The sequence below is a fragment of the Sphaeramia orbicularis genome, chromosome 8, assembly GCF_902148855.1.
Source record: "Sphaeramia orbicularis chromosome 8, fSphaOr1.1, whole genome shotgun sequence".
NCBI classification, from domain to species: domain Eukaryota; kingdom Metazoa; phylum Chordata; class Actinopteri; order Kurtiformes; family Apogonidae; genus Sphaeramia; species Sphaeramia orbicularis.
The window spans coordinates 23617809-23630661 of NC_043964.1; the positions used below are offsets into that span (position 1 = coordinate 23617809).

General features: G+C 37.6%; 1 protein-coding gene across 3 annotated transcripts in view; it reads left to right on the top strand.

Moving 5' to 3' along the window:
• cacnb1 (calcium channel, voltage-dependent, beta 1 subunit) overlaps positions 1-12853 on the top strand; it is a 67718-nt gene that overhangs the window by 35728 nt on the left and 19137 nt on the right. For 2 of the 3 annotated variants that reach the window (XM_030142010.1, XM_030142011.1), the window contains exons 3-7: positions 2482-2601; positions 2758-2880; positions 5494-5630; positions 7530-7597; positions 10698-10858. In XM_030142010.1, the coding sequence (XP_029997870.1) occupies positions 2482-2601; positions 2758-2880; positions 5494-5630; positions 7530-7597; positions 10698-10858 (609 nt within the window). The remainder of the gene's footprint in view (positions 1-2481; positions 2602-2757; positions 2881-5493; positions 5631-7529; positions 7598-10697; positions 10859-12853) is intronic. The other variant, XM_030142012.1, reaches the window with a different exon arrangement.

Below are 12853 nucleotides of genomic sequence, written 5' to 3' on the forward strand. Positions count from 1 at the left end.
TATTTCTGCTAATGTGGCATTCAGATGGAAACTCAGCTTTCATATCTGACCCTGGATCAGTGATATCAGGTGTTCACAGTGAGCGTACTCTCTCTGCTGTCTCATTACACGTGTGCAGACTTTCTCTGAGGGAATTTTTCATCATTACCGCATATGTTTGATGTCATCTTTATGCATTCTCACCTCTATTTTAAAAACCCACACCTAGTGACTCACTTCTTCTGCCTGGCACTTTCAGCTGTCCGCATTCTTGTCAGCACCTCCTACAAAGCGCCAGGCAGCTTGTCAGCCCCCCCCCCCCAAAAAAAGAAAAATTAAAATAAAATACAGCAAGAAGAGAACAAGTGGGATTGTTATATAAATTAGACACTAGAACATTTCTGAAGTTCAGGCTGCCTCCCTCAGTGCATGCTACCGTGGGCTGCAGGCTTCCAGGAGGCTGGTTTTTTATTGTGGTATGGGAGTCTAGATTAGGGTCAGCCACAGAGAGTCAGGTTACCATGCATGAGTGGTGGATGTGTTGGAAACCGAAGCCACTTCATGAGAAATTTATATCCCCGCAGATATTATAAAAAGTCCTCAGGCCGCTTTTTCCTCTCTACCTCTTTCTACTTGACACACCCACTCGTTGAATTTGTTCTACCTGTGCAAAAAGATTTAGCGCCTCGGCCTCTTGGATCTACGGTGGAAACGCAGCACGGCTGTTATGCATCCTCTCCACCTCCAGTTACATACAGTAGAGTCAGCTTTCAGGCGATATGAAGGCCAAAGCTGTTATGTAGGTTATGCACCGGAGGATAAACACAAGCAGGTTTTCACTCATTGAATTTATCATTTTTTATCCACTCACTTCTTATTCATTACTGTTGACGTCTGATTTATGGACACTGGGCTGTAGTAACATAACGCCTTAAGGTATAAAAGCTAACAGCTGCCATTCCATTGCACATTTACTTATTGAAAAAGATGCAAATAGATGAAGAAACTCACCTCAAACTGCACGTTTTCTCTCCAATTTACATTCTCTGAAAGGTAGTATAGTTTTTTTTAGTTTTTTGTTTTCTTGATTTATTTTATTTACTTCTAAAAATAAATTACTCTTTAAGGCTATTACTCCTTTTCCTTTTTTGTTTAAGTAGGATATGTATGGATGCTTTTTTTTTCAATCATAATAAACCATTTGTTCAACTAGACCACCTAAAGTGACACCAAGTCATGACAAAGACATAGACCAGAGTTTATCAAGACCAACAAGACCATGACTTTGGGGGGGTCGAGACCAAGACCGGGCTAGGACCACAGCAAGGGCATTATTGGAATTAAGTTTTTCAGACATTATAGATTCATATGATTGATGACCCATCCACACTATTGATTATTTTTTGCCATACAGGTACATTACTTCTCTGTTTTTGAGAAAAATTCAGTCAGTTTACAGCATGGATATTACTACAAACTTGTGTAAATCATTGTTTCTGTTTTTTTGGACAACTTTTTGTGGACACCATGAATAATACTGGAAAAAGTATCATATGCAAAGGCTTTAATCTGTCATGAAAGTGAAACGGTGACTAATGCACCTATATGTAATGTTTCAGGTGATTGTTCTTAATACAAAGCACCAACAGATGTGTAAATTGGAGTGTGATTTCTTTGTTTTCTTTTCAAACATTTATTTTGGAGTATTTGGGGTTCATTCGTTGATTTAAGTGGAGAGACACTATGGGAATGACATGCATCAAATGGCTTCAGAATTTTAAATAATCTTCACTTTAGAAAGCGTTTTTAAAAATCAGGTTTTTTTGCATCCTAAATTGCCCTTTACCTGTAGACAGGAGGCTCAAATACAGAGTAAATGTCTGTTTTGCAAAATATTCCCATTAGTGTGAATGATGATTGCCTTTGACAGTGAGAAGCAGAGTGAGATCAAATCAATAACTGGCCAAATGTTTCTCAACTTTCAATAATGATGTTAAAAATTAAATCCAAACATGCACCAAAAACTATAGCTGTGGTAGATCTGGATACCACAACTAAAATATTAAATCTGGATTTTTCACTGTAGACAAAACATAACTTCAAATCGTCTTTTTAGATGAATTAGATGCTATATTCGACTGGAGGATGAATACAAAACACATACAAAAAATGAATTCACTATTAATACAAGAATCAAGATTTTGCTTTTGAATGTTGATTTTTTTGTTTAGCAAGAACATTCTCCAGAGGAATAATCTCAATTTTGCATTTTAGGCATTAATTCGATATATTGCTCAGCTCTATGGTTTGGTCTTGATCCAGAGACAAGACCCAGACTAAGACCAATCTGGAGTTACCACTGATAATAATGCACTAAGATACTGTGAAATCGTGATGTTTTCTCTGTACCGTGAATATCTGTTGTAGACCTGACACAGTCTACACTTTGTTCTGTTTCTAACCTTTATGTCATCTTGTTAATGTGTGTACTGTGTGTTCCAGGGCTCTGCAGACTCCTACACCAGCCGGCCGTCAGACTCCGACGTGTCCCTGGAGGAAGACCCCGAGGCTCTGAGGAAGGAGGCCGACAGACAGGCCCTTGCCACGCTTGAGAAAGCAAAGGTCAGAGATCATCTGATGCACCGTCATCTCTTATACGCATGGTGTAGTCACGGTTACAATGTTTTAATGATAGCGGGTCTCTGATCCTTGTGTTCGGTGTTTCTGGTGATTTGTTTTCTGCATATTAACGTCTAGTCTTTCTGATTAATGCTGCAGACCAAACCGGTGGCTTTCGCTGTGCGGACAAATGTTGGTTACAACCCTGGCCCCAGCGATGACGTTCCTGTGCAGGGCATGGCCATATCCTTCGAAGCCAAAGACTTCTTGCACATTAAAGAGGTTCGGACTTCCTCAATTAACCCTCATACACTAAACAGACAATAGAAAGAAATGCAGAGGGGGCACTAATATTGATTGTGGTAGTGAGAAATATTAACTTTCTAACATTAAAGTGTATCTCTACCCCAAGCACTGCATAATTTTGAAGGAATTATGGGAGATATGTGACACCGGATTAGTGTCTCTACAGCATGGGTATCAGATTCATTTTAGTTCATGGTCCACATACTGTCCAATTTGGTTGCAAGTGGACCGCACCAGTAAAATAACAGACTAATAACCTATAAATAATGCCTACTTCAAATTTTTTTCCTTATTTTAGTAGGAAAAAAGTCAAACTATTTACAAACTATGCTTTAAAAAAATCTGAAAAACCAGAACAACTATAAACGACCTGATATTTCTTACGAAAAATAAGTGCGACTTTAACAATCTTAAGCCTCAGCTTATCATTTACAGATGTACATTATGACTTACCGATCACAGTGAATCTACAAAGGCACAAAGCTATTAGTAACAGGTATCCGGAACTGAAAAATATAGCATTTAACTTCGGATCAAAACAACTTGTCAAGACTCAGTGACACCCGTGAATGTCAGTGTCGTCTGTGTAATTTTTGTAAATTCATCCTGCGGACTGAATTACACCCTTTGAAGGGCTGGCTGTGGCTCACGGGCCATATGTTTGACACCCCTGCTCTGTAGTCTGAAGTCTTAAATAGAGAGTTAACAAAAAATCTGTTGTTGTGTGAATGTTGAGTCAGTACGCACATACTAAGTGGGAAGTGATGGAGGCAAAAAAAGTCCCAAACAGTCCCTGTCCATGATCTGAATCACTCATCATCTTGTATGTATGTATGTGAGTTACAACCAAACTATATTTAGCTTTCCTCTAGTTTTCTCTGGATTCTGGAGGCTTAGGTGGTATTTAGTGGCTTTTTTTTTGCCTTATCTGACTAAAATCTGTGTGTTTTTGCATAATTTTGCCCTGAAGTTATTACAATATAGACAATATCTGCATGAAGTAAAGTGGATATATTTTCCTGTATTTACAGGGCAGTGTTTCCATTCATTACCTAGATTGTAGGAGCCCTAATTTGTCCCCTGGAGTTTACTCATTAATCAAACACATAACTCTAAAGCATCTGTGTAAATCAGCCTCAGTGAGTTCCTGCAGCTGATGGACTTACAGTAATTATTTTTTATTTATTCAGCAGCAGCTTAACCTTACAACGAAGTATCGTTATAATAGACTGAAATAAACTCACTGATCTTCTAGCAACCTGTACTACACAGAGTATTGCTACAGACCCATAGATTAGTGCTACATTCTTTGTAAATTACTGTAATTACACTGATAAATAAGACATTAAGAACAAACCTCAGCTAGGCAGCAAAGTTTTACATGCCTGTTATTTGGTTTTTTAAAGATATGATGCATGATCCCTCAGAAAAGTAGATAGAAGGCAAAGTAAGAATGATCAACATCAAATATCAGAGGTAAGAAATACCAATATTAACAGCAAAAATGGATATGTTTTGTCACAGTACAGTCTTATTATTTATGTTTAAGGCTGCAGGAGTGAAAATTAGGGGCAGAATTTAAGAACACACACCTTCCTTCTTCAGCTCTCTTCAGTCTGTCTAAATAAAAAACGTAATATAAACAGACGTTACCAGATGTCACAGAAAAGAGAAACCACTTTGATGGTGAGCAGTAGACTTACATCTGACTTAAATGGTAATTGCAGCTGCCAGTCACATATTAAAACCCCTACCTATCTGGAAACACCTATGATTTCCACTCAGACCTCTTGAATTTTAATTTACTGAAAGCTAATTATGTCATTTTTGTCCATTGATGCTTAAAAAAAGGATTGCAGTATCTTTTTAAAGCAGGGGTGTCAAACTCATTTTAGTTCAGGGGCCACATTAAGCCAAATTTGATCTGAAGTGGGCCCGACCAGTGAAATAATAACCTAATAATATATAAATAGTGTCAACTCCAAACTTTCCTCTATGTTTCAGAGCAAAAAAAGTTAAATAATGCGATGAAAATGTTTACCTCTACCAACTATCCTTTAAAACAATGTGAATAGCGTGAACAAACTGAAATGTCTTAAGAAAACTAAGTGAAATTTTAACAATATTATGTCTCAGTTTATTATTTACACATGTAAATTATGACTTACAGATCACAGTGGATCAACAAATACACAAAACATTTAATAACAGGCAGAATATTGGTAAACTTGTACTTCAGACATTTCAAAATGCTCATATTTGTTCAGGTTATGTTTGTTTTAGTGTAAATTCAGTAAAATGACATGAAAATTTTTACATTTACAAAGAGTTGTGAGTATTTAGAGGTTATTATGATAGTATTTTACTAATCCGACCCACTTGAGATTAAATTGTTCTGTATGTGGAACCTGAGCTAAAATCATTAATATCTTCAGTGCAATTTTCGCATTTTACAAATTCATCCCACGGGTCAGACTGGATGCTTTGGCAGGCCGGATTTGGTCCCTGGGCCGCATGTTTGAGACCTCTGCTTTAAAGGCATACGAAGAGAGTTTTGTCACCGATGCCTGTTTCTTGTGCCGTTAACAGAAGTACAACAACGACTGGTGGATCGGGCGTCTGGTGAAGGAGGGCTGCGAGGTGGGCTTCATCCCCAGCCCCGTCAAACTGGAGAACACCCGTCTGCTGCAGGAGCAGAGGATGAGACAGAACCGACTCAGCTCCAGGTGAATCTGAACGGACCCCGCATCGACAGAATCACACTTTAGAAACAGGTCAAACTTGAGTCACGACTCACCCACGAGAACATGTTCCACCTCTTAAAAGAGAAGAGAACAGTACAGTGAGTCAATGTACTCCACTGTGAACAGGACGCCGTGTATATATAGGGCTCTTTGGTCTAAGTTTGTGTTTAGTTTTATTTATACTGGACTGAAACTAAAATCTAGGTGATCTTGTTTAGTCAGTACAGTACACATACACCATGTACTTTCATTTTCATGTCGATACAAGCTTATGTTAGCATTTTAATCCTTAAATAGCAACTATTTTTGTGGTGTTTTCCATATGAATTTTTCTCCACATCTAATTTTTACAGGGATTTATCACTATTCATATTCAGTGAAAATGTGGTATTTTCGTATGTTTAATATACTGATCATGTAGATGTTCACAAAAGCAGAATTCAAAGGTTGTTTCAGTTACTTTGACTAATGCATATTTCGATATTGAGCAAAGTGTTTTAAGCATTTTATGTCTAAATTTTTTACCGAAAGGTTTTTTGTGAGAACTTCCAAATTAGTGTTCCTCATTTAATCTTTTATAAGTGATTTATTACCAATACTTGCAATATTATCCTAGGCATTTTAGGTTATCAATTTATTAAAACAGAGAAAACTGAAGAAAATTTGACTTTTTTAACAAAATATATCATTTACTTTACTGGTGAATCAATGTTGCAGAAGATGACACTGTTTCCATTTTACCTGAATTACATGTATTGAGAGGAGTAGTTGTTTAATAGTTATTATACATTTTAGATCAGTAGATGCTTTTGGTCACTGGTAGGTATTTAGGTTTTTGAGGGTTTTTAATATAAGAAATTATTTACCTTATTTGAGTATTTATATTTTTTTAGCATTACTACATTCCTACAACTACTACATCTTAGAGTATTATTTGTCTGATAGCTTTATTTAAATCAAATTCAAATTTTTCATGCACTTACTGTTAAGTAAACAATAGAAATATACATTTTTTTTCAATAATTCAATAATTTATTACCCCGCCCCCTGAAGGGGAGGCAAGGGGTATTGTTTTTTATTTGGTTTGTTTCTTCGTTTGTTTGTTTATTTGTTTTTTAACACTCCAGCAGCTAAACTATTGGTTGAATTCATACCAAATTGGGTTTATAGATTGCCAGTGACCCAGAATAGATCTGATTACATTTTGGGAACTGTTGGTCAAAGTTCAAATTTTTTATGAATTTTTTAAATCTTTGTTTTTCCCCATTTACTTATAATGGAAGAAATTTCAAATGTCTGTAGCAGCAAAACTATTGGTCGAATTCATACCAAATTTACGTGGCCAGGGACCTAAAATAGATGTCATTGTATTTTGGGAAAAGTAGGTAAAAGTTAAAATTTTTTATGAATTTTTTAAATCTTTTTTTTCCCCTATTTATTTAATTATATTATATATTATATTATTTTAATTATTATAATTTCAAATGTCGATAAGAACATCACTTTTGTTTCAAATTACTTCAAACTTGGCACGTATATAGATGCAGATGATATGCTGACATCATCACATGCATAGACATGATGACATCAGCTGGATCGATGCCAAAATAAGCTACTATATGTGCAAGGGGCAGGATTTGTTGTGCCTGGCACCACTTGTTACTATTACTTTTATTGAATGGACAAAACAAAATGTTAACTGTAGATTTTAACAGTTTTGGATGCATAAATAAACAGTGATTCTCTGATTTATTGCTGTGTTTTTGTAGACACTGGTCTTACGTAACACAAAAGTGAAAATAGAAATGCAGAAGGTCAGAGCAGACACCATATAATTTCCCTTTTACTCAGTAATAACTCTTGTCTGTTTTCTCGTTACAGTAAATCTGGTGGAAGCTCCAGTCTGGATGTTGCCACGGGAACGCGCCGGCCCACCCCACCTGGCACAGGTAAGGTCAGGGAGGGGGGATGGGGGCGGGGGGATCACCGCATCAACAAGAAGCATAGTGGATGTGCGTGGGTGTTTGTGTGCGAGTATGAGCGAGATGAGACAGGCGGCTGATATTTAGATGAAGATTTTAATTGGCTAGTTAGTCAGGCATGATGATGAATCACGCCGTGTCTCAGCGGGTTGCTGCGTGAAGCGAGTGAGGTCTTGGGAGGTCCGTCATTAGTACGCAGGACGCCACCGAAATAGAGCTGAGAATGGGCCTCGCTCATTAAACTTGATAAGTATGTCTGGCTTGTGTGCACATCACTGGACGGCGGCTCCACATCCACAGACAACAGCAGAGAGGGGAGCGCCAGCATCAGAAAAACCCACACAGATTGACTTCTAGTTTTTACCGAACAAAGACAACCAGAGTGTGAACTACAGGGGAACCAGGGCGGGGGACATGAGCTCTTTTAATAAGACATTAACCCCCCCCCCCCCCACACCCCCACCCCAAAAACCTAATCTGTTCAGTTTTCTGTATCTTCATCATCATGTATCATGCGTAAAATTAGGCTATTACTAATTTATGATTCAACCATTAGACTGACTCATCACTAATTCACTCAATAAAGACGACAACATGCTATCTGTGTCATCACCGTCGAAGCATGGCGATGCAACATCATTAAGTTATATCTCTTTAATTCGTAGATAGATAGATAGATAGATAGATAGATAGATAGATAGATAGATAGATAGATAGATAGATAGATAGATAGATAGATAGATAGATAGATAGATAGATAGATAGATAGATAGATAGATAGATAGATAGATAGATAGATAAATGAATAAATACACTTGATGTCAGCTGCTGTGAAACAAAACAGAAGAGGAACCTTATTTTGTATTCATATTAGTCATATTCTTACTGTTAAATTAAAGAAAAATCAAATACGTCATTTCATTAATGTGTGTATTGTTTCTGATGTCAGAATCAGTGATTAAGAAATGACGAGGAAAGATAAGACCAGATAAGATAAGATAAGACAAGATAAGACCAGATAAGATAAGATAAAACCAGATAAGATAAGATAAAATCAGATAAGATAAGACCAGATAAGATAAGACAAGATAAGATAAAACCAGATAAGATAAGACCAGATAAGATAAGATAAAATCAGATAAGATAAGACCAGATACGATAAGGTAAGATAAGACCAGACAAGATAAGATAAGACAAGATAAGACCAGATAAGATAAGATAAGATAAAGATAAGATAAGACCAGATAAGATAAGACAAGACAAGATAAGATAAAATAAAATAAGAACATTAATATATATATAAAGTAGCACTCAATAAACACAGAATAAGTACATAAAAATATGTAAGAGCAAAGTATGATCCATATTTACAATCTTACAAAAATAGGTTAGTGATTTGATTTTCAACTGCAGATACATAAGTCTCACTCCCTCCAGGAAATACACAGGACCGCAGCACTTTAAACTGATGGATTTAATCCATTTTTTTAAGTTATCAAAATAGAAAGTTATTACCACAACATAATGGTGGAAAATTATGTAACAAACGTAAATGCATATATTGTACCTTGTTGGTTGCATAATCAAGAGGTAGAGGTCCAGTACTATAATCATTGCCATTTAACATAACTGTTATTTTATTGTTCATAGAACAGAAAAATATGACACCACCTGATTCCTCTGCTGCTGTTTTTACATCACTCAGCTTCAGCATAACATGTAAAAAATGTATTCATGTGTAATTTTAATGTAGTTAAAACTATGTTAATGAAATGACATGAGATAAATAATACACAAACAAAAACTCATAGCATAAATTAAGTGTATTGCTGTTAAACCAATGACAGGTTTTTCATTGTCAAATACTTTTATGACCATATTTTATATCTGTAATAAACCTTATTAACATAAACACCATCTTGATTTATCTTTTTCACACTTCCACGACGCTGAAAGATGCACACTAGCAGTTATTTTTCTTCTCTTTTCCCTTTTTTTTAATCCATATTATTATGAGAAGGAATTATGATGAAATTAAGTGAAATCAGGCGCTCTGTAAATGCTGAATCCCCTGTGTCTGAAGTCTAGGTCTCACACCCTCCTTGTATCCACTACTTTACACCTGCATCAATAAACAACAAGCCTGCCACGAACCCCGATCCCTTCAGCCCTGAACCTCCCACTACTTTCCTACTACTTTATCTACTCTTTTTCCTCAACAGCCACTCGAGCTTTTCACATCTATGCTCCAAATTTTGTTGCTTTTTTCGACACTAAAGTCACTACCTCCTCTGCTGTTTGTTTTCTTATTTCCTGCGGGGGTCGACCGATACGTTTTCACCAGAGCTAATCACAGACAATCAGAATTTGCATTTGAAGTACAATCTTCAAAACTAAAATATCACTGAAAAACCTTGGGCACATGTTTAGTGTCTTAAAACAGAAGTGCACTGAGTTCCCAGAAACTGAGAAAAAAACCTATTGTTTGACTGAAATGTCACGGTGGAATGTATTTTGATAAAGCCAAATATTCTGCAGGTGTTTTTGCATCTCTTCCCCAACGCACCTGTTGTTGATTCAAGTGTTCAGAGACCTTTTTAGAAATATATAAATAAATGAAATCACTCCTCCAAGTTTTCTAAAGGAAATAAAGTTGAGTGTGGATTTGTTGCCCCAGGTGGTGACAGACAGAGTTGCACAAGAATTTATTTACTTGGATTTCAGATAAAACAGTAAATGCTGATTCAATCGGTCGACCCTTAATCTGTGCCTTCTTCATGATGATCAAGTGTTTCTTTTAATCTCTTGTCAGTGTCATTTCCAGTTTATATCATGCTACTGTGTTCCACCTTTCCAGTTTCAGTGTATGCTGTGTTGTTTGTGTGCCATCTTTTGCAGTTTCCTCCATGCCTCTTTGTCGATGCATCTCATGTTCTCTCTCCTGTTTCACTTCCCTCCTCTGCTCCTTCACCTCGTCTTGCTCTTTTCTTCCTCTTCTTCTTCTTTTTCTTCTTCTTCTTCTTTTTCTCTTGTCCTTCTCTGCTCCACCTGCCCTGCTGCCCATCAGCTCACGTGGACACGTCCACAGGGGCCTTTGACGTTGACCCCCTCGACCTGGATGCCGAGGAGCCCCCTGAGTCGCAGGGTGACCCTCGCTCCTCCAAGGGCATGTCAGGCAGCGTAACATCCCCTCAGGCCAACGCCCACCGACTGCCCTTCTTTAAGAAGGTAACATTAGGGGCCCAGGACTCTGCTTAGCTCGCCAACCTCCCCCCTCCCCCTGCATCCGTCCCCTCTCCTCCAACACGTGGTCGGGTCTAATCGTCTACTTGCTCTTGTCTTTAACTAACTGCCCGTGACTGAACCCTCCCTGTCGCTACCGTTGCTACCAGATCTAACGCCGTTCAGCCCCTCAGGCCTAACTTAACTGGTGTTTTATTTCCAACAGAAAAGAAAAAAAAATACATGACACCATCTTATTCTTCTGCAGCTGTTTTTGCATCTCTCAGGTTCAACCCAAGCTGTAAAAAACTGTATTCCTGATATAAAACATATAAAATATATGTATAAATAAGTGGCACTCAATAATAACTGTACTAAGAAGTACAGAAAATATGTAAGAGAAATTATGATCCATATTTACAATAAGAATAGAACAGTGATTTGAATATCAGCAACAGACACAAAAGTTTCACTCCCTCCAGGAAATACACAGGACCGCAGTACTTTAGACTGATGGATTCATTCCATTTCTTAAAGTTATTCCCAAAATCCACCATCAAACTGTACATAATAGAAACTTATTCCTGTGACACAATAATGGAAAATTAAGTAATCCGTTAAAAGATGTACATGTACATACTGTACCTCGCTCTTGCATAACCAAGAGGAAGAGGTCTAGTACCATAATCATCATTGTGTATTATCATTTAACTTGACTGTTATTTTGTCGCTCAAAGAAAAAAAAAAGTGACACCACCTAATTCCTCTGTTGCTGTTTTTGCATCAGTTAGCTTCAACATAACGTAAAAATGTATTGCAGTGTGATTTTATTGCAATAAAATAAATAACATATAAACAAAAGGTCAAAGCATAAATTAAGGGTGTTTTCACACTTGAGTAATCTATTACAATGTGTTATAGTGTTGAGCATCACTTTGTTTCGGTTCATGTTCACACTGCTCCATGCTCCCTACACCCTGCCCATGTAAACAGGTGGAAGCGTACTGTCTGTTTACGTCTGGCAGCAGCACTTTTTCATCAGAGCCGCTCTGCTTTATGGTAATGTTTGTGACATCACAGCATATCATACTCAGAGTGGGGCCCAGTTGTAGGTAATGCCCCCTTAAACAAATGTCCTGCACCCTCAAATTAAAGTTTCAGAAGGTAGGGAAAGAGAAAATGAGCTGCACAACAGTGGGAGACTTAGAGGAATTAGTAGTGTCTTCAGTTTCACTTTCACTTTGTACGGTGGTATGATCTGCGCGTACTCATTGAGGTACATGCAGTACGGTACGCACCCCCGTATAATCCCCCCAGCGGCATGTGCACCCTTCACATTCCTGATTGCCACCTCATATATGACTATCTGGAACTGGCCCCACTCAGAGTGGTAGAGAAAACTGTAGTTATCTATTTCTATCACTGTGGTCATGTTCACACTGTAAACAAACTGAGACCACCTCTTCCAAGCGATCTCAGTTCAGTTGATTTGTTCCAGAACAGAGCGCGATTACTGCTTTCACATATGCCCAATCGAACCGAGCCAAAGACTTATTCCAGAACAACGGCTCCAATTGATCCAGGTGTGAAATCACCCTAAGAGTATGGCTGTTAAACCAAGGACAGGTTTTTTATTGTCCAGTACTTTCTGTAATAAAGCTTTTTTACCATTATTACTAACATATACACCATTTATTTCTCTTTTTCCACACTTCCATGATGCTGAGAGATGGACACTAGCCATTATTTTTCATGTATTTTCCTGTTTCTTTTATCCCTATTGTTATAAGCATGAATTATGATAAGAATAGGTGAAACCTAGTGCTCTGTACATACTATACCTCCTGTGTCTGACTACAAAAAAGCTCCCTCTCTGTTGACTTTAACTAACCACTTCACGCCTGAAGCGTCCCTGCTGCTGCCGTGGCCCCCAGGTCTAACAGTGTCGGGCTCCTCAGGCTCCATTCACGATGGTTATGCTGGGATATGTTTGGATGTTTG